The sequence below is a fragment of the Barbus barbus genome (assembly GCF_936440315.1).
Source record: "Barbus barbus genome assembly, chromosome: 32".
In the NCBI taxonomy this organism is placed as follows: Eukaryota; Metazoa; Chordata; class Actinopteri; order Cypriniformes; family Cyprinidae; genus Barbus; species Barbus barbus.
In genome coordinates this window covers 2,279,103-2,302,012 of record NC_136760.1, presented here as the reverse complement: position 1 = coordinate 2,302,012, position 22,910 = coordinate 2,279,103, and the positions used below count along the sequence as shown (strand labels likewise).

The 22,910-nt window shown below is 33.6% G+C and overlaps 1 protein-coding gene across 1 annotated transcript in view; it reads left to right on the top strand.

Annotated features, from left to right (window-relative positions):
• LOC306851957 (ATP-binding cassette sub-family C member 3-like) overlaps positions 1 to 20,180 on the top strand; it is a 63,265-nt gene extending 43,085 nt beyond the window's left edge. The window contains exons 20-31 of the mRNA XM_079388501.1: positions 873 to 984; positions 1,861 to 2,014; positions 3,807 to 4,014; positions 6,413 to 6,723; positions 12,590 to 12,789; positions 12,944 to 13,070; positions 14,038 to 14,139; positions 14,327 to 14,473; positions 16,233 to 16,391; positions 17,473 to 17,639; positions 18,390 to 18,584; positions 19,546 to 20,180. Coding sequence (XP_079244627.1) covers positions 873 to 984; positions 1,861 to 2,014; positions 3,807 to 4,014; positions 6,413 to 6,723; positions 12,590 to 12,789; positions 12,944 to 13,070; positions 14,038 to 14,139; positions 14,327 to 14,473; positions 16,233 to 16,391; positions 17,473 to 17,639; positions 18,390 to 18,584; positions 19,546 to 19,654 — 1,991 coding nt within the window. The 3' untranslated portion in view covers positions 19,655 to 20,180. The remainder of the gene's footprint in view (positions 1 to 872; positions 985 to 1,860; positions 2,015 to 3,806; positions 4,015 to 6,412; positions 6,724 to 12,589; positions 12,790 to 12,943; positions 13,071 to 14,037; positions 14,140 to 14,326; positions 14,474 to 16,232; positions 16,392 to 17,472; positions 17,640 to 18,389; positions 18,585 to 19,545) is intronic.
• The last annotated feature ends 2,730 nt before the right edge of the window (positions 20,181 to 22,910 follow it).

Below are 22,910 nucleotides of genomic sequence, written 5' to 3'. Positions count from 1 at the left end.
TATATATATATATATGTAATATAAAATTATATATATAAATTGTATGTAATGCAATGTAATTTAATTAAATAATTATTAAATATTTAATTATTCATATTTCAATTTATTTAGTTGTAATATATTAACTAGTTTTTATCATTTGTACATTTATATATAATTATTTTCATTTGTAATACATATGTAATATTTGTTATTCATATATTTAAATAGTATTTATTTGTTTATAATACATTAAATGTTTATAATTATTATATTGATATATTTTTCATTTATAGTGCATATTATGGAATATTTGTTATTCATATATTTACATTATTTCGAGTATTTATTTGTTTAGAATACATATTAATAAATAATAACTTCTTTGTTTGTTGGTTGCATATTTATTTATTTACACATTATTCATTAAAATTATTCATATTAAGAAATACATTTTATGATTTTTTTCAATTATTTATACAATTATTTATTACTATCACTATTATACATTCACTTTGACACAATGGTTTTTCGGTTTTGTTAGTTGACAAAGATATTTCTAAATAAATATGTATTTTTATTCATAATACATATTATTTATATATCCATACTTGCTTGCAATACATATTATGAAATGTTTATTATTAAATAGATTTTTATTCATAATTTATAATGAAATAATTATTTATAATAATATTCCAATGTTATAAAATATTAATCATCTGTAACTATATATATATATATATATATATATATATATATATATATATATATATATATATATATTTATTATTATATTTTTTTCATTTGTTCATAATATATTTATGATACATTATTTCTTTAGTCTTGGTCTTACACTGTTTTTCTGACTTTGACTCCTGATGGTTTTTCAGTTGCACTGGTTGATGATGAGGAGGAGGAGTTTCCTGAAGATGCTCTCAGTAATCACACAGATATGGTGGATAACGAGCCTGTAGTCAACGAGGCGCGCAGACAGTTCATGAGGTACACATGCATTTTTAATGCCTCTCGCTCTGCCAGTGGCTTTGGCTTTATGACTTCTGCTTTTACAAGCACTTCTCCTGATGACAAATTTGGCTCTCGGCAAACACTGCTTTTATTTTTCAGTGACTTCGTGGTATACAATGCAATTTATTTGCATGTTGTATTTCCAGTTAAAAACCACTTAATAGCCCATTCAGTGGAATATACAGAAGACATTTGGATGCTACTGAACTGCTATATTTATTCCTATTTGAATGTTTATAAATAAGCATCATCTTATAGATGCATGCATGTTACAGGATTAATAAAGTTGGTTTAAATAATAAAAAATTTACTAAATTACACTTGCCTTCCATAGTACTATGTGTAAAATAAAAAAATAGTGTTGTGATATGAATTAAAAATTGAGGTCGATGATGATCTTCAGGGGTTTATATATTTATTAGTGCTGCCAAGCGATTAATCGCATCCAAAATAAAAGTTTTTGATTACATAATATATATATGTGTGTACTTTGTATATTTATTATGTATGTATAAATATACGCACATACAATATATATTTTGAAAATACGTACATGTATATATTTATATTCATATAATTTATAATATAAATGTAAATATATTTGATATTTAAACATAACATTTTTCTGAAATATATACATGCATGTGTGTGTATTTATATATGCATAATCAATTTACACAGTATACACACATATGTACTCAAAAACGTTTAATTTGGATGCGATTAATCACTTGGCAGCACTAATAAATATCCAAAATAATCATCTGAAAATCTCATTTCCATCAGTATGAATGCATGGGTGTTTGAGTTCGGATGTCCCATCGGTCTGTGCGTCTCTTCTGTCTGTTGTAGGCAGATGAGCATCATGTCTAATGATCCGGAGAACCCGAAGAAAATGTCCCGCCGGCGGCGCTGCAGCGAGAGGAAGCACCCAGAGTCTCCGACCGAGAAGAAGGAGCTGAAGGTGGAGAAACTCATCCAGGCTGAGACGGCTGAGACCGGACGGGTTCGTAACTCCAGACTGCCCTCGTGTGGAGGACGAGAGCCGAACAAACACACAACACACAACTCTACCTGACTATAATGCCACATTAAACTAAGTTTTGTAATTAATTATCCCTCACATACAGTATGAAGTATTATACATTTTAGGTAAATTATTATGTCTAACATCTTAAAGCTAAAGCTAACAGAGCAGGAAAGTAGCTAGATTTAAATACTTCAGATGTCTCACATTCAACTGTGCTGTCCCAGTTATTAAAAAAATAAACTCAAAAATACACCTAAATATGACATTTATAGCACCCATTCTGACAGATATTTTAATTGATAATTTAAGATTGAATTTTTTTATTTTCTTTTGCGGTAAAAACAAAAGGCCCATATTATAAAGTATTTATTGCAAGAAAAAAAAAAAAATAATTAAACAAAAAATGACTAGTACCCATCCTGACGTTTTTTTTTTTCATCAATTTTCTCTTTGTTCATTTCTCCTTTTTCAAAGAAAAAAGTAAAGTCCCATATTATAAAATATTTATTGCATGAAAAACATTCAAAATGTACAGTGCCCACCCTGACAGATTTCTTTTTTCAATTTAAATTTTTGTCTTTTTGCAATAAAATTACCAAATCCTCATATTATAAAATATTTATTGCAAGAAAAAAATTTTAACATTAAAAAAAATGTATAAAATGTTTTGCTTTAAAATAATTAAAAATAATAATAATTAAAATACTAATTTAAATACACTTAAAATTTTATTGTAAGACAGATTTTTCTCAGTTTAAATTCTCAATTTTTAATATCATGAATTTAGTTTTTGTTAATTTCCCTTTTTTATGCTATGAAGTAACCAGAGCCCCATATAAAAAATAATAGACATTAATACAATTTATAGGACCCATCCATAGATTTTATTTAAATTAAAATTTTCCCTCATTGTATAAAATATTTATTGTAAGAAAAACAAAATAGACATAAAAAATATAGTTGAAATTTATTTCAATTTTAATTTCCTGAATTTTATCTTTATTTATTCCCCTTTTTAATGCTATGAAATAACCAAAGCACCATATGTGACCCTGGACCACCGAACCAGTCTTAAGTGTCAGTTTTTCAAAATTGAGATTTTAAGGATAAATTAGGATCAGACAATATTTGGCTGAGATACGACTATTTGAAAATCTAGAATCTGAGGGTGCAAAAAAAATTTAATATTGAGAAAATTGCCTTTTAAAGTTGTCCAAATGAAGTTCTTAGCAATGCATATTACTAATCAAAAAATATGTTTTGATATATTTACAGTAAGAAATTTACAAAATATCTTCATGGAACATGATCTTTACTTAATGTCTTAATTATTTTGGCATAAAAGAAAAATGTATAATATTGACCCGTACGATGTATTGTTGGCTATTGCTACAAATATACCCCAGCGACTTAAGACTGCTTTTGTGCTCCAGGGACACATATAACAAAATATTTCTTGTAAGAATTTTTTTTATTTAAACACACTCACACACACACACACACACACGTATATATATTTATATATATATATATATATAGAGAGAGAGAGAGAGAGAGTATAAATCCTGACAGATTGCAAAAAATTGCATAAAGCAGGGTTTTGAATCGTATTTCGAGTTGTCCTAAATTTTAGTAATAGGGAAAATAAAAAATTAGCTAACAGCTAGTAATAAATACAATATCTAGTTTGACATACTCAGCATATTCTGAATATTATGCACTTGCTTGGACTCTTTTAGAGTGTTTTCTCCTGATGTCTGTGTTTCAGGTGAAGTTTAAGGTGTATTGGGAGTATGCGAAAGCCATAGGGCCGTTCCTGTCTCTCTTCATCTGTTTCCTGTACGGCTGTCAGAGCGCCGCCGCCATCGGAGCAAACTTCTGGCTGAGCGAATGGACGAATGACGCACAGCACAACCAGACGCAGGACAAAGTGCCCATGAGGGTGGGGGTGTACTCTGCACTGGGCATTTCACAAGGTACGGTCAGATACTCTGAGTGCAGACATGCTGATGCTAATCTATCGAGTCTCGTCTGATTCTGTTATTTAACCAACCACAGAAATACTGACTGAACACCTGGTCATATTTCATTCACATCCACCGTAAAGGCACAGTTCACCCAAAAATCAAAACAGTTTTGCTATTTGCTCTTTAGAATGTCGTTCCAAACCCATATGCTGCTTCACTGGAAGATAAAAGGAGAAATTATGAAGATTCACTCGCTTCTGTTAAAGTGACCATGTCTGTAAAACTTCAAAAACAGCATAAAACTCTTCTTAAGCATAAAGAAAAGACAGAACTTCCTCAAAATCTGTTATTCTCCAGACTGTATGCCAAGGTCAAGAAATCTTGTAAAATAGTAAATGATATGAATTATGTTGTAATTATATTGATTTATAATATATACAATTATGCATTTATTATAATTATAATTAAATGTAATATTAAAATGTTATTAATAGTGAACTTTTTATTACAAAAAGGCAAGGTTAGTTCAGGTTGTAAAATCTTGTGTGGTGCAACTCCACAAAAATATATTTATGAATTAGTAATTACTGTAATATTAATTAATTCATAATATTTGCAAGAAGAAATACATTTTCTTTTAATATATTTTAAAATGTATTAATGTGCACACTCACCTGTCAGGAAAATGTGGTATTTACCTATTGGTTACACCAAATGACATTTAAATTGAAATGCTATGGTCAAAGAATAAAAATAATAAAAACTTGCTGAGTTTTTTATTTTATTTTAATTTTATGAATTTTGTCTTAGATGTTAACTTTAGTTTTCCTAAAAAAAATAACCAAATGTTGGTACAAAATACATGGTTTTGAATTTGAACTGCATTTAGACCAACATTTTGTCAATGAAAGCTGTCAAAATCATGTGAAACTAATGTGAAAACAAAGAGTGCATTGCAAGAATTAATTGTTACTGAAAACTATGATCAATATAAAAACTATGAAAATATTCCCTGACAACCTTTTTTCCATGAGTAGGACGAGACTAGCATCATTATTTATTTATTAACATGTAATATCGTTGAAAAAAAAAAAAGACGAGACTAAAATACAGTTTAAAAAATAAAAACTCTCTATATCCAAAATGTGTTTGACTGATTGGGGTTGCCAGATGAGTTTAAATCCCACATCAGATCTACTCTCTTGAAAGGACACATTTCCTCGTTATAGCAGGATGGATTCTGATTGGCTGTCACTGTTTTTATCGTTCATCAGCTGGAAAAAATCGATTCTAACGATATTGTTTCTCTGTGCCTTTGTAGTTATAGCTGTGGTGTGAACTATTCTTTAATACTGAGAATGATTTTTAGAACTATATCTTTATCGTTATCATGCTTGGTGTGAACGGGCCTTAAAGAAACACTCCCCTTTTTTTGAAAATAGGCTAATTTTCCAACTCCCCAAGAGTTAAACAGTTGAGTTTTTGAATCCATTCAGCCGATCTCCGGGTCTGGCGGTAGCACTTTTAGCGTAGCTTAGCATAGATCATTGAATCGGATTAGACCATTAGCATTGCGCACAAAAATGACTAAAGAGTTTCGATAATTTTCCTATTTAAAGCTTGACTCTTCTGTAGTTACATCATGTACTAAGATTGACGGAAAATGAAAAGTTGTGATTTTCTAGGCCGATACGGCTAAGAACTATACTCTCATTCCGGCGTAATAATCACGAAACTTTGCTGCCGTACCCTGAGTGCAGCAGGCGCAGTGATATTACGCAGCACCTGAAAGAAGTTTTCAGCTATATCATAACTAGTTACCTAGCTGGGAACTACTTTCAGGCGCAAAGAAAACCGCAACTTTTCATTTTCCGTCAGTCTCAATCAGATTCAAAGATCTATGCTAAGCTACGCTAAAAGTGCTACCACCAGACCCGGAGATCGGCTGAATGGATTCAAAAACTGTAAAACTCAACTCTTTATCTCTTGGGGTTTAGCTCTATTTTCAAAAAAAATGGAGTGTTCCTTTAAAACAGACATTTGACACAGGACTGAGACTAAATTAAATAACAGTTGACAAAATGAATAACCAATAGCAAAAACTAAAAAAGAGGTGTTTTTATCCTCTATTGTGAACACATTGAATCCACTGAATACAGCTTTATTGCTCGATCGATCTTGTCATTTATACGGAAAAGAGCTGCGTTAAGATTCCTCGTAGTTTCTCTGAAGTCGAGTGCTCTCATGCACCTGTTGTTTTTGTGTGAACTCGGCCCGTGTGTGTATTTGTGGTGAGGACAGTGCTCTCGTTTGACTCCTGCTCTGTAGCTCTCCCGTATCCCACAATCCCCTGCAGGTGTGTGTAGTGTAGTGACTCTGTGCCCCTCCTCTGGTCTCTCTAACACAGGCTTCCTGGTAATGTTTTCCTCCTTTACTCTGGCTCTGGGGAAAATCCAGGCCGCACGCAAGCTGCATCAGACCCTGCTGGACAACAAATTTCACACGCCCCAGGCTTTCTTTGACACCACCCCCATAGGCCGGATCATCAACCGCTTCTCCAAGGACATTTACGTGATCGATGAGGTCCTCCCATCCACCGTCCTCATGTTCCTGGGCACCTTCTTTGCCTCTCTGTCCACCATGATTGTTATCATTTGCAGTACGCCCATATTTGCGGTGGTCATTGTCCCTCTGGCTTTGATTTACATCTTTGTGCAGGTATTTTTCCCCTTTTTTGCAGCTGTACCCCGATTCTGGATGAAAGCGGGATAACGTTTGCATTTCAGTTCCCTTTCGAGGAGTATTTGAGTGTGTGCTTTCCAGCATATGGTACAGAGACGTCAGAGTCAGTCTGTGTAACCTGTGTGATTTCTTCCTCTATACTTCCTCTATGTCTATATGGCTTTGTTCAAACAGCGGGGAAAAAATCTGATTTCTTAGTTGTTGTTTTTGTTTTTACATTTCCATTTATTCTATATTCTGTCAATTAGGACACACAAAGTGTGCATTATTTCTCTACAGCTGTCATTTTTGCTCATACACGAAACATTCAAACGTTTTATTAAACATTCAACTGCTTTTAATGCAAGTAAACAATGATTTAAAATTCTTGAGCACTTTAATACTTTTAATAAGATCCTTCCAAAACATATTTGTGAATTTTCATATGTAAATTTAATACATCTTGTGTAATTTTGTTTATGTTTTACATTTTCTGTCTTAATTACATTTTTAGAGAAGCAACTTAACATAAAATGTAAAGTTTTAGTTAAGCGTGAAACAAGAAAAATCATCTGTCAATGGGGAGTTAAATAAACTAGATTTAACTTTGAATTAAGTTTATTTTTCTAACCTTTAATGATTATTATAATTTATATATATTTTGTAATAATAAAAATATTATTATTATATGATTAACTAACTTATATTTAGCTATAATTTATAATCTGTCAGTGATGGTAAAAAAAAGTATATTAAATTAAGATTATTTTTCTGACCCCATTGGCTATTTTTTTCTTTTTATATATATATTTTTTCTTGTGTTAAGCTTAAACTTCGATTTTATTTTGAAAATGCATCAAAATGAATTGTTTTCTACATTTTTCTATGTAAATGTATCTTGAATTAAGACTTTGTATCTTTATTTAATCATTTTTTTATATTTGTTGTGGAAAACAAATAAGAAAATAATTTTTTGCAGTCTTCTGTATGTAGTAAACAGTAAATTAAAAAACAGTTTTAGAAGCATTTTATGCACAACCGTGTCTGAACACACAGATCTGATGTTATCACATGCAGACGCTCTGTCCTAAAGATCAGATTTTCACGTGGTGTGAGCAAAGCCATGTCTTGTGTCTTGTGTGTCTTATCTCCCGGTGTGTGCAAGAGCTTGTTTCCTGTTCCTCCCTCAGCGCCCGCTGCCCACTTCCTGCTTTGACTTCTGCTGTTTGCTTTCACAATCACACCCATTCATGAGCACAAACCATCACACAAACGCACACATGCACACAGGGACTCTGGGAGTGTCTGTCCGTCTCTGGATCCTCGTGCTTCACCAGCACCCTCTGCTGATCATCAAACACATCCACACTTCTCCAGGCAATTCATCACGAGTTACTAAGGGTTCATGTATGCTGTCTGTATATGAGAGCAATGCTTTAGTTGAGTTATTGAGTAATCTAATGATTATCTAGTTCTTAGTTAATAATCCAAAGGAGGTTGTCTCCGTGGAACATTTGAATTTTTCAGTGTTCTTTGATGAACAGAAAGTTCAGAAGAACGGCAAAAAGAAATCTTGTCACAAAAAAATGCAGCCTAGATAATCAAAAGTATGCATTTCTTTCTTACCGACCCCAAACTTTTGAACAGATTTTCATCTAAGCTACATTCAAATGTGAATGTTATAGTCATTTGAATGCTGAATTTCTCACAAGCACAACAGAAACACACAACCACAGAGAAAGCAGTTTTCTGACTTCCACACGAGTCTGTTTCTCTCCTAGATGAGCGGACACGGTGCCGGCCTCTGTCAGTATTTCTCACACACACACACACACACACACACACACACACACACACACACACACACACACTGTCTGAAGTGCTTGTCTGAAGCAGCTGTGAGCGAGCAAGGGCCGACTAACCCGTGTGCTGCCCTTCAACAGGTGCGCTGATTCTGGCCAACTGTTTACTGTGTCGGGCGTACAGCATGCTGAAGGCGGCCCACGCGACGCACCTCCACATGCTCCATGCCATTCTGAGGGCCCCGCAGGCCTTTTTCGAGGCCACACCCTCTGGGCGGGTCTTGAACCGCTTCAGCAAAGACGTGGACACAATAGACTCTGTCATTCCAGAAAATATTGATATCTGGATGCGCACTTTCTGGTACACAGTAAATGTGCTGATCGTATGCTCTGCCCTCACCCCTATGTTCCTCATAGTCATAGTGCCGTTAATGCTGTTCTATTGGTGGGTCCAGGTAAATAGGAACAATCTGCTAACTCATTAATACAGCATGCTAACATGTGTTGTTGTTGTTATGTTCTAGCTGCATTATCACTGTCGTAGTGTTGTAGTTTGACACCGTGTGGTTTGGTCATTCGGTTGTAGCGCGCTCAGGGAGTCGAGACTCTGATCTGTTCTTTACCGAACGCAGTATACCACAAATCCTTGCGTTTTACTTTTAGCTAATATTGTACATTATATTAACAGTACAATCATTTGAGTCAAAAGTGTTCTTTTGTATTATTATTATTATATAATTTACTAAGATTTATTATTGCTATTATTAAGAATATAAAAAAAATTAAAATATTTTGTCAAATGAAATAATACGGCTGCTGCTAATTATAGTAAGGATGATAATTATTATTACTGATTAAATTATTGCAGTCGGTAATTACTATTATATTATTATTTACTGTTATTACAATCATTATTATTATTTTAAAATAATAAATTATTACAATAATTTGTTAAATGATATACTATTAATACTAGTACTAGAAATTATAATAATAATTAATTTTAGGATATAATTTAAAACATTATTATTAACTGTAATAGTAATAATACATTTTTGTAATAAGTAATTTATCAAGTTATATAATATTGATACTACTGCTAGTATTAATTAGATTTATTACTATATTGTTTACTAAATTATTATTAGTAGTAAATTATTGTATTAAATGATTTAATGCTGCTGCTACTAGTACTATTACTAATTATTATTATTATTATATAATTAAATTAAATGTTGCAGTAAATTATCATTATGATTAATATAATCAATGTTCAAAGTAATAGTAAAAAAAATTGTTATTACTAAATTATGGCAACAATGTATGATTATTAATATTTATTTTATTAAAGTGTATATGAATTTCTTAGTACTTTGGCATATAGTAAACAGTATGTTCCCTGTAGCAAACTTCATATACCATATTATCAATAATAATATGAGAATGATCAGTTATTTTGAAAAGTAATAAAGGCAGGTAAAGAACAGTCTTTTACTAGAGTCAGCTTTGCAGGAGTAGAAGTTAATTCATTTGTCTTCTACTGAAAGTGGTTTTGAAGTGTTTTACTGTCTCTCATCACTTCATCAGCCTAATCTCCATTCACATTACACAAGCATTTACTGTGTGCTCCTCTAACTCTAACAGTGTAGCGTGTAGCTGTCAGTACTAATGCTAGCGCACGTAACAGACAGGACTTTTAACTTGTACTGTAGTTATTTTAATGAAAGAACTGGGGATGTGAGGGTGCAATAAGAGTCATGAGTAAGAAGTGGATTTGGTGTCCTGGTGTTAAAGGAATAATTCAGACAAAGATGATAATGTGCTCACCCTCAGACCATCCAAAATATAGATGAGTGTGTTTCTTCATCAGGTTTGGAGAAATGTATCATTGCATCACTTGCTCAGCAATGAATGCTCTGCAGTGAATGGGTGCCGTCAGAATGAGAGTCCAAACAGCTGATAAAAACATCACAATAATCCACACCACTCCAGTCCTTTGGATAATGTCTTATAAAGCCAAAAGTTGCGTGTTTGTAAGAAACAAATACAATAATAATTTAGTTTTAACTAAAATACGAGTCTATAATCAATAATAACACTTCATCCAGTGAAAAAGTGGTCTGGTCTGAATCAGGAGAGAAATCTGACACTGTTTACAAGCTAAAACAGTTGTAAATAAATATGTGAGGGGATTATGAAGTGAGAGACAACAGGAGATGGACTTTTTCACTGGAGGAAGCATTATAATGGATTAGGGACTACTATTTTATATAAAACTTTTAAAAAAAAATAGCTACTCTTAATGAAGCATTTATTTCTTACAAACACACAGCTTTTGCCTTCTCCAGATGTTAACTGATGGACTGGAGTGGTGTGGATTATTGTGATGTTTTTATCAGCTGTTTGGACTCTCATTCTGACGGCACCCATTCACTGCAGAGCATCCATTGCTGAGCAATACTACATTTCTCCAAATCTGATGAAGAAACTAACTTGGAAGGCCTGAGGGTGAGCACATTTTCAATGAATTTCAATTTTTGGGTGAACTGTTCCTTTACGTTGTTAGTAGCCTAAATATTAGTAATAAGTTAGTGTTAAATTCTGCTTAACCAGATCAGATCCTAATTACAAGTGGATGAAAGAAAAACAGCATTACGGTGATAACAAAAATAGCTTGTAACCTCTGATACTGTATAACAATGATGTTTTTTAAGATGTTTATGGGCCTTTGGTGTCATTTCATTAGGCCTGAACAGCAGTTTTGGTCTAGTCACTCTACTGTGATTCTCAACATATTTTAGGTACTAAAATTCCAATCTCGGTCTTGCATCCCTCCTGATTGTCTTTTACACATACAAATAAAATTACACATACGGTCTCTCTTTTGCGCATTGCTTAGGCTTTGCATGGCGCAAACTGGCTTTCTATATTTTCTGTGCGATGACTAAGCAAATCACTTTCTGCATGCAAAATATCAAATGCATTCTTTTAAATTCTCATTGATTTCATTATATACACAAACTCAGGAATGCACAAAGCCAAACCAAGCAACATTATGATTCCATTTATATTTGATCCCTTAATGTGAACATTGTTTTGAAATATTTGATTGTTGAAAGTAATTCATATCATGTATTCTGAAAAATGGGTTGATAGCTGATTAAAAGTGAGGATTCTAGAAACTAAATTCAATCGTTAATTAAAAATTAGACATTATGGTTTGTCTGAACGAAGGAATGTTTGGATTATCTAGAATCACATACAGTTTATTAAAGGTAGCAGTATTTGATATTTGGAAGAATTTTGATTAACGTATTCAGATTTTAACTTTTTAAAAGACTTTATGTATAAAGGACGCATCAAAGTTATCAAAACATTTCTATTTCAAATAAATGCTGTTCTTTTGAACTTTCGATTCATTAAAGAATCCTGAAAATTAAAATTAAAAAACTGTTTTCAACATTGATAATAATCAGAAATGTTTCTTGAGCAGCCAATCAGCATATTAGAATGATTTCTGAAGATCATGCGACACTGAAGACTATTTTTTATCAAATAAATGCAGCCTTGTAGTCTTCTGTCAAAAACTGACCCCAAACTGTATTGTGCATGAGACAAAAGAGTAGTTACCATTAATATTTGCATTGAAGGACAAATCGAAAATTATTATATAGAAGCTTTTGGCCACCATACATTTTTTTTTGGACATTTTCTCTTGTTAAAATTGATTTAATAAATGAGTTAGTAGCAAACTGACTAAACATTCCTATAGAGTTCAGACAAACCGGCAATATTAAGTCATTGTGCTTGATTGGAATGCAGTTCCTTTTAAAGCATCATTTTAAAGTCTTAATTGAAAAGACTTGCTCAGAAAAAGCAAGAACATCAGCAGAAAGTTGCATGTTGTCAAATGATAAGACCAGAGTTTTCTGAATCCTTGCTCATTTGTACTGTATATTTATGAATATTTCGTGTTTTATGCTATACATATGATGTTGTTGTGTTGTTCTCTGTTGTTGTAATAGCAGATTGTTTATTTCTCTCCCTGATTTACTCTGTAGAGATTTTATGTAGCCACGTCTCGGCAGCTTAAGAGGCTGGAGTCTGTCAGTAGGTCTCCTATATATTCTCATTTTTCGGAGACCATCACAGGCACTAGCGTGATCCGCGCCTACGGGCGAAACGTTGCCTTTGTTCTCATGAGCGATATGAAAGTGGATGAGAACCAAAAGAGTTACTACCCTGGTATTGTTTCCAACAGGTAGGTTTGGTCTCGCTCTCGTTTGGATGCATGCATTTCCTCATTCTTTAGCGTCTGCTTCACTTGCTTTTTTCGGGAAATGTCTTTCTGAATTCAGTTTCGAGCATCTCTCCGTTGTGTGAGTTGTAACGGTGTTGTGTTCGGATGCACACAGGTGGCTGGGGGTTCGCATCGAGTTTATCGGCAATTGCATTGTGCTGTTTGCTGCTCTGTTTGCTGTGATTGGGAAGGAGAATCTGAACCCCGGATTGGTCGGTCTGTCCGTGTCATATGCTCTACAGGTAAAATCACACTCGTTATGTACCGTATAATCATGTGTGCAATCAAGTTAACGTACCTTTAGATGAGTAAAAGATTGAACTGCTTAAATCATAATGCTTTTATTATAACTGCATCAGTGAAATATTTACATTTGCACTGGACCAGTACAAAGTTTGAATTAAAGATTGCTTTTTAATGTAAAAAAAAAAAAAAAAAAGTATCTTCTGCTTACTAAAGCCACGTTTATTTGGTCAAAAATACAGTACAAAATGTGAAATTATATTATTATAATTCAAAATAACTTTTCTGTGTGAATAAATGTAATTTATTGCTGTGATGCACAGCTGAATTTTCAGCATTATTACTTCAGAAATCAGGCTGATTTGCTGCTGATTTGGTCAATTTTTAATAATGGTTCTTATTTGCATTATTTAAAAGTGCATTTATTTGAAGTTGAAATATTCTTTAGCTGTCACTTTTGATCAATTTAATGCATCCTTGCTGAATAAAAGTATTTTTACAATTTTGTTTATCTTACCCTAAATGTTTGAATGCTAGTGTAGAATCAGAAATGTTTCTTTGTGCAGCAAATCAGCATATTAGAATGATTTCTGAAGTAATGATGCTGAAAACTCTGCTTTGATCAAAGGAATAAATGACATTTTACAATATATTCACATAGAAAACAGCTATTAGTTTTTACTGTATTTTTGATCAAATAAATGCAGCCTGGGTGAGCAGAAGAACATCAAAAACACAAAAAACTAACTTTTGACTGGTAGTGTATGCATTTAGCAAATTCTTTTATCCAGTGCAACTTGAAATAGAGGAACATAAGCAATTCAGCACAGAGCCAACAATATTCACAAGACACAATGCCACGCTTATTATAAAGCTAGATTATGAAAAAGCTAGAGTAGAGGAGAAATGCAATGGTTTTTGTGCAAATAAAATCTGCATCAACAATTGTTATTTCTTTCTGAATAGGTCACAATGTCCCTGAACTGGATGGTGAGGATGACCTCTGACCTCGAGAGCAACATAGTAGCAGTGGAGAGAGTGAAGGAGTATTCAGAGACGCAGACTGAGGTACACACACAGTAGAATATAATCCACCGTCATCATATAATCATTTTCTTAGGGTTAAGAAATAATTTGCATGAGCAAGACTTTGAATATCAGTATTAAATCTGGTCCACTTTGCAGTTTATTCTGCACACAGACTGCTCAATAAGCAGCAAGAGTTCATTGTAAATCACTGAAATCGAACCCGTAGGCTCCGTGGATAGTGGAGGACAAGCAGCCTCCTCCAGACTGGCCTCTGAAGGGAAACGTGGATTTCATAGACTACAGCGTGAGGTATCGCGAGGGACTGGACCTGGTGCTGAGGAACATCTCGCTGAAGGTCAAAGGAGGAGAGAAGGTGAGGAGCGTCATCATAGTGTTGCTCTCGTTGACCTGCTCTAGATCACACATTCACAGCACAGAAACATTCTTCTCATGTTAAAAGGCACAATGGTGTATTATTATCATTATCGTGTGATTTTTTTTTTTTTTTCATATCACAGTTATTGCTAAAGCCTTCACACATCTATGAAGAGGAACATTAAAGAATCGGAACATTTGCAAATATTCGCCATCATTTTATGGAATTTTTTTAATGGTTTTATGAATTTTTAGTGTATATCTCATAATTTTGACCGTTTTCTCAGAATTGCACATTTATATCTTGCCATTTTGAGTTTATATCTCATAATTATGACTTTTTTCTCAGAATTGCACATTTTTGGAGTCTATATCTCACAATCATGATCATTTTCTCAGAATAGCGCATTTATATCTTGCCATTTTAACAGCTCAGCAGTAAGTATTTTATATGCTAGCGATGGCAGGGCAGCAGTTTAATTCAAATTTGGATTATTTTATATTTACAGTATTCAAATATATATCTAATATTCTCATAATTATGACCACTTTCTCAGAATTGCGCATTTATACAGTATCTTGCAATTTTGAGTTTATATCTCATAATTTTGATCATTTTGTCAGAATAGCACATTTATATCGAGTTTATTTCTCATAATTTTGACCGTTTTCTCAGAATTGCGCATTTATATCTTGCAATTTTGAGTTTATATCTCATAATTATGACTTATTTCTCAGAAATGCACATTTATTCCTGGGAATTTTTAGTGTATATCTCATAATTTTGACCGTTTTCTCAGAATTGCACATTTATATCTAGCAATTTTGAGTCTATATCTCATAATTATGATCATTTTGTCAGAATAGAACATTTATATCGAGTTTATTTCTCATAATTTTGACCATTTTCTCAGAAATACACATTTATATCTAGCAATTTTGAGTCTATATCTCATAATTATGATCATTTTGTCAGAATAGAACATTTATATCGAGTTTATTTCTCATAATTTTGACCATTTTCTCAGAAATACACATTTATATCTAGCAATTTTGAGTTTATATCTCATAATTATGATCATTTTCTCAGAATAGCGCATTTATATCTTGCAATTTTGAGTTTATATCTCATAATTATGACCCTTTTCTCAGAAATGCACATTTATTCCTGGGAATGTTTAGTGTATATCTCATAATTTTGACAGTTTTCTCAGAATTGCACATTTATATCTAGCAATTTTGAGTTTATATCTCATAATTATGACTTTTTCTCAAATGCGCATTTATATCTTGCAATTTTAACAGCTCAACAGTAAGTATTTTATATGCTAGCGATGGCAGGACAGCAGTTTAATTCAAATTTTGATTATTATATTTGATTATGATATATTATATTATGTGATATTATATTTACAGTATTTAAATATATATATATAATATTCTCATAATTATGATCATTTTCTCAGAATAGCACGTTTATATAATATTGAATCTTAAGTACTGTTGGGCATCCCTTCTTCTCCATGACAAGCGGCCGTCAGAAACAGAAAATGTTTTATTTCCAGGGAAACTGCATTATTTCTGCGTTCCTTTATGCAGCACATAAGCAGTGGTGTGGAATTTAACCAGCTGATGAAAATACAGCATTCTAAGAATCGAAATAATAATTCACAATAAGGTGTCTAGAATGATTGTGTGTATTTTAAAGTGCCTGTACGATGCTGTGAGTTCGTAACCGGTGGCGTGTCGCTCTTCAGGTCGGTATCGTCGGACGGACAGGGGCTGGAAAGTCCTCCATGACTCTGTGTCTGTTCCGTCTGCTGGAGGCGGCGGATGGAGAGATCGTGATCGACGAGGTGAAGATCTCTGAGATCGGCCTTCACGACCTCCGCTCCAAACTCACCATCATCCCTCAGGTGGGTCTTTTGGGTTTTTCTTCAGCTTTGTTGGTGGCAAAGCATCTGTTTTAATTTAAGCACAGCTTGGGAATGGTGTTTACTGCTGTATTAGCATTACTCTCATGATGGGTCAGCAGAAAAAGCTCATTTCCCCATTCAGAGCCATAAAGCAGTTGATAGTGGTTTTGATGCCAAAGCACCTTCAGGCTCACTAAACGCTGGCTAATTAGCCTGGTATAAACTAATGGCCTGTTAGCTCGTGTCCAGATTATTAACATTGGGCTTTTATCCTGTTGTTTGTTTTCTCTAGTAAAACCTGTTCTTAACCTCATTTCACCTTTTAACAGTTACTAAAATGCTGCAGTGTTTTAATGTGTTTTGCTCAGCACCTTTCACAGCCCAACAGAAAGGATTTTATATGCTAGCCATGACAGGACAGCAGTTTTATTCCATTTTTTAAATTAAAAATATATATTTACAGTATTCAAATATATATAGTTAAATATATATCAAATATATACAAATGTTGTTATATCTTTCTTTTATTCATTTGTACTAATAGCAGGAGTTTTACTGCTTATTTAATTTTCATTTATAATTATGATTTTATATTTTATTCAATAAGAAACTTATTGATGAGAACTGATATCTATCAATTCATAAACAATACAGCATTTGTTAAATACTGATGTTACATTTTTGTTTTAATTAATTTGCATTAATAGCAGGAAATTGTGCCACTTATTTAATTTTAATGTATAGTTTATTATGGTTTTATATATTATTTAGTAAATAACTTAATATTTAATAATAATAAATTCAGCAGTACAGCATTAGTTCAAAAAAGTTAAATATTGAACATATTTTTGACATCAAATATGTATTTGTGTTACATTTTTCTTTTTTTTTTATCAATTGCCATTAAAAGCTGGAAATTCTACCACCTTATTATTTAATTTATTATTTAATAATAATTTTAATATATATCGTGGAGTGCTGCCATTCACATTGATTCATGTTGATGATAAATAAATGCTGAGTTTTGGTTACATATGTTTTGCGTCGCACAGTATCTGATGTGATTGATATGTGTTTGTAGGAGCCCGTCCTGTTCTCCGGGACTCTGCGGATGAACCTCGATCCCTTTGAGAAATACAGTGATGAAGAATTGTGGAAAGCGCTGGAACTCTCTCATCTGAAGAAGTTTGTCAGCAACCAGACGTCCAAACTCGACCTGGAGTGCTCCGAAGGAGGAGAAAACCTCAGGTACAAGCAAGCAGGAGCAATACAGCAATATGGGCTGTGCATTACATCACAATATATTCACAAAAACATACTGTTATTTTAACCCGCTCATTTTTGACTGGTTGTTTTTTTACTTCTTCAGAATGGTACAAAGGTTTTGGCACTTGCTGTGTGAACATAAACATGAATAAAAAAAACATTGACATGATTTGAAAAGGTTAAATGATCTTGCAAAAAAAGTCACACTTGTACTGCTATTTTCATTGTGTGCCCAAACTAAATCTTAAAGTAAAAGCTTGTGACGTGAACCTCGAATTTGGAACACAACTTAATTTATGGCTTTGTTTTTCAAACAGTTTCAGATTTCAACATGTTTTGTAAAATATATGTTTCATGTAAAATTAAAAAAAATAGTATATGCATTGTTTAGAATAATAAACTTCTATAACTTTTTTCTGCCAGTGCAAGAGACAAAACTCGAGTCTGTGCTTCAAAACATTTAAGATTTAATACATATAATTCTAATTTAAATATAATATTTAATTTAATATAAAAAATACAAAATATTAAATAAAAACCTCTATCAAAATTTAATATTACATTCTTTTCAGTGAAATAAATACTTGGACTGCCACAAGAGCAGCATCAGAGGGTTCAGGCAAACAATACCAAGAATGTTCAAATCTAGCCCTAGTTCATGCATAATCTGTTTCTCTATGTTTGCTGTAAGTGTGATGCATTATGAGTGCATTATGAATCCTGTGTGTTCAGTGTGGGTCAGAGGCAGCTGGTGTGTTTGGCGCGAGCTTTACTGAGGAAGACCAGGATCCTGGTGCTGGATGAAGCCACGGCTGCTGTCGATCTGGAGACGGACGATCTCATCCAGTCCACCATCCGCACACAGTTCGAGGACTGCACCGTTTTCACCATCGCTCACAGACTCAACACCATCATGGACTACACCAGGTACCTCAAGTCAAGCATCACATCTGCAAACACAAATCCTGTTTCTCACTACATTTGAGCTGCAGATTCCAAAAATACTGTCTGCTTTGCTGGAGCCTTTTATAGCATTTCTGCATTTGATGATCGTTTGTTGGGTGAAGTCATTTTGTATTCTCGCTTAATCAGCACAAAAATGCCAGATTTTGAGTTAAATTATACATTTTGAATACTCTGTTTTATCATTTTTGACACATGACTGTTTGTTGTTGTGATAACTGGAGTAAGGCACAAAAATGTTGTGAAAAAATGAAAAGTGTTTATTGATGTTTGATCTCAGCATCATCAAATCAGCAGTTTTTTAAAGATGCAGGGCTGCATTTTCATTCTGATTTATTATAATTATAATCTAATATATTATTTAACTCTGACAGCTTCAAATTCATTTCAAGATTTTTTTCAGATTTTTCTTTGTAAAACTATGCTTGCCAGCTAAATTATAATTTAATATATTATTGCATTGCATTTATTATTAAAGTAATACTGATTCTATGCACATTTCATAAGTTTTCTGTCCAAAAATGGTTTTGGTTTTCACTTGACCAGAGTAATAATCTTGAATGTCGTTTGGCACATGATATAATAGCATCAAATTGTGCCATTTATATATATATATTGTGGCGGGAGGAGCAAACGACAGACACAGTGGGTGTGGCGTCAAGCCTCGGAGAGGTTTTTATTAAACAATAATCAACAAAAATAGTGTTCAAGGGGAAAAGTGTCCAAAATATAAAGTCAAAAAAATTCAAACAAAGTATCTCACGCAATTCTGATTTACTCTTCCATTCTGAGAAAAAGGGTCAAAATTGTGACAAAAATGTCAGAATTGCGAGATAAAAAGTCCCAATTACCTATTTGTTTATTAATTGGCGAAAATACAATTCCATACAAAAGTGATTTGAGTCATGCGTTTCTCTTGTGACAGAGTGCTCGTTTTGGACAAGGGACAGATCGCAGAGTTCGACACACCGAGTAACCTGATCGCTCAGAAAGGAATCTTCTATGGGATGGCTAAAGACGCGGGTCTGGTGTGAGCCGCTATGCTGTAAACCGCAGTGCCTTCACACAGTATCACACACACACACACAGTATCACACACACACACACACACACACACAGTATCACACACACACACACACACAGTATCACACACACACACACACACACACACAGTATCACACACACACACACACACAGTCTCACACACACACACACAGTATCACACACACACACACACACACACACACACACACAGTATCACACACACACACACACACACACACACACCATGCCAGTGAATGTAATGTTGTTTTGTTTTTACTCAACAGCGAAAGCTACATCTAGGCTCTTTTATTGTTTTTACATTATTGTTGTTTTTCTATGACTACAGTGCCACTGTTACTGAATGAGTCGTTTCATGATGAAGCAGTCTATTTTTGTACTGTATTATTTAAGTCACTTTTTGAAGTTGTTCAATAGGGAAGATTTCTGCTCCTTTGTAAACCAAATCTGTAAAAACTTGAATTCTGTTACCAGAATTGGAGTATTGTTGCATTTATTAAAAAAAAAAGCAATACTGTTTCAGTTTATTTCAGAAATTCTGTGTCCAAAAGCTGTTTTGGTTTTCATTACACTCATAAACTTCCTTTATAGTGACCTGATATACAGCAGGAAATGTGCCACTTTTATATTTTAATTTATACATTTTTTTTAAGTGTATTTACATTTAGAATTAATTGTAATTTATCAATATATTATTTAATAAATAACTTATTTTTAATATTATTATATTATTATTATTATTATACAGCTATAAACTCAAACAATACAGCATGAATTTTGGAAAAACTTCATTTTTGCTAGCCAACTATAAATTATACTTAAGTATTATTATTACTATACTTATAATATCATTCTACTATTATAATAATAAATAAAAAAGTAATACTTTTTCTGTGTATTTTGTCATTTTTGTTTTTCTTTTTTCAAAAGGCACTTGATATAATAACAGAAAATTGTGCCACATTTTAATTTATTACAATAATAATTTATAGATATTACTTAATAAATAACTTACAGCTAATATATACGTGTGTGTGTGTGTGTATATATATATATATATATTTATTTTTTCATAACTTTGACACAACCTCATCTATGCTATATTATTATAATTATAATTTCATATATTGTTTAATAATTGTGGCAGCTATTAATTCATAATACAGCATTGTTGTTGTTGTTTAGAATTTACAAGACTGTATCTACACTACCCCAATTAATCATAAATATATTTTAATATACTCTGTCAAAAGCTGATTTGGTTTTTATTACAATTTTTGATGAGAGTAGTGATAATAAACGTCCAATTCCACTAAAATAGATGGCCATAAACCCAATTAAATTAACTATAGATTTAATCTATTTTTAAATAAGTTCAGGTGAAGTTGAAATGAAAGAGGAATTCAGAAGTATATTGTTTACTGACATTTATTACTAGTTTCTAAAACAGCATGAAAGATAAATGACTGTTTACTAAATTAATATTCAAATCTCTTCATCAGTATGAATGTATAGAGTGAACTGAAGTAGATTCCACCCTCCAGTGCTTGTGTTTCAGTGTCTGTAGATGTAAATCATAGCTGGCCACTAGAGGACGTTCCTCAGCATCATCATGCCGTCTGTAATAAAACACATGAGCCTTTCTGATTCTGCAGAGACAAAACATTAACTAATGTGCTTCATGATTGAATCGCCTCTCTCTGAGGACACTTGTGGTTTTAGCAATAGGCTTGAACACATGTAACTGTTTAAACTTTGAGGGCCCATAGTGTGAATGTATAAAAATCTGTCGCAATAGATGCAACATAAAGCGGGTCAAAGGGTGTCATTCCTCTCATTCTGGACGCAGCTGCTGTCCGTCTCCTCTGAGCTCCACTGACTGCAAACACCTGAGGAACAAGACCAACAATCTGAAGATCTAACAGATCGTGCCAAGCAATGAATTTTTTATTAAACAAACAAATCGATTCGCTTCAGGAGGCCTTTATTAACCCCCTGGAGCCATGTGAAACACTTTTTCTGATGGATGAACGCACTTCATTGGACTTCAGAATATCGACAGCCATTCACTGCCATTATAAATCTTGGATGATCAGGACATTGTTTTAATATAACTCCGATTGTATTTGTCTGAAGAAGAAAGTTATATACACCTAGGAATGCTTGAGGGTGAGTAAATCATGGGGTCATTTTTGGGTGAACCACACCTTTAAGAAAATCCAAATGATTGGTATCGGCAGATGTCCTTCTGAATAAGCGGTTATATCAGAATCGAAAGAGAAATTTATTAGTGGCGCATGCACTATGTTTTTGATGTGATAATGACTGTCGAGTCTATCAGACCCTCAATGATTTTCTCCAGATCTTTACGTCTGAGAAACCAGCACTTCAGTAACGAAGTTGCCCAATTCAATGACACAAGCCCACAAAACTCCCTCCACGGCTCCTTTCGGCTCACGGAGCAAGCTTAATCACGAAACATCTCCTGGAGGCAGAATAAAATCCCAGATCCTTAAATATCCTCAGTCATGCGGCTCCTTTCAGTGACAAACATTGGCAGGCCTGCGAGGATCCAGACAGGAGGGCTGTTTATTCCCATTCATCTCCAAACAAGACACCTCACGCTCTGCGCTGGAGATCTGAGTGTTGGCCGTCCTTTAATGTCAGTTTCTTAATTAGGATCAGCGTGTTACTTCATTTAAAGACTGCTGTCTCACCGCCGCCGCGCTGACAGATGATGATGGACACAGAAGGATGTAAATGCGAGGCAGATTGGCTCCCTCAGGCTGAGCACATGAAATATGGATGGGTTTGGCTCTTCCTCTTTACCTGCCCGATCACTTCACGCTGCGGGCAGAAAGATTGGAGCAGAGGCGGGTGTGTTTCGATGGACCGGTGACAAAGCAAGATTCGCTTACAATATAAAACAAAGCGCTGGTTTGTTATTGAGGGCCAATTTATCTTCGTACTGTCAGCGCATTTCCCAATTTAGTTGTCTGTGGCATTGACGGCCTGTGATGTTTGTGAATGATTCCTGGCGTGGAAGGTGTTTTCTGGGAAATAAACCTTCGTGCAAGGGTTGGGCCTGTTTGTGAGAATATGAGCTATTTTCATACTGAGAACAACAGGGTTACATGCAGCCGGTGTTCCTGGATCTACAGACGTGCTGAATGTGTGTGCTGTGATGAAAACACTTCTTTAGAAGCGTAAACAGTATAATAGTTTCAG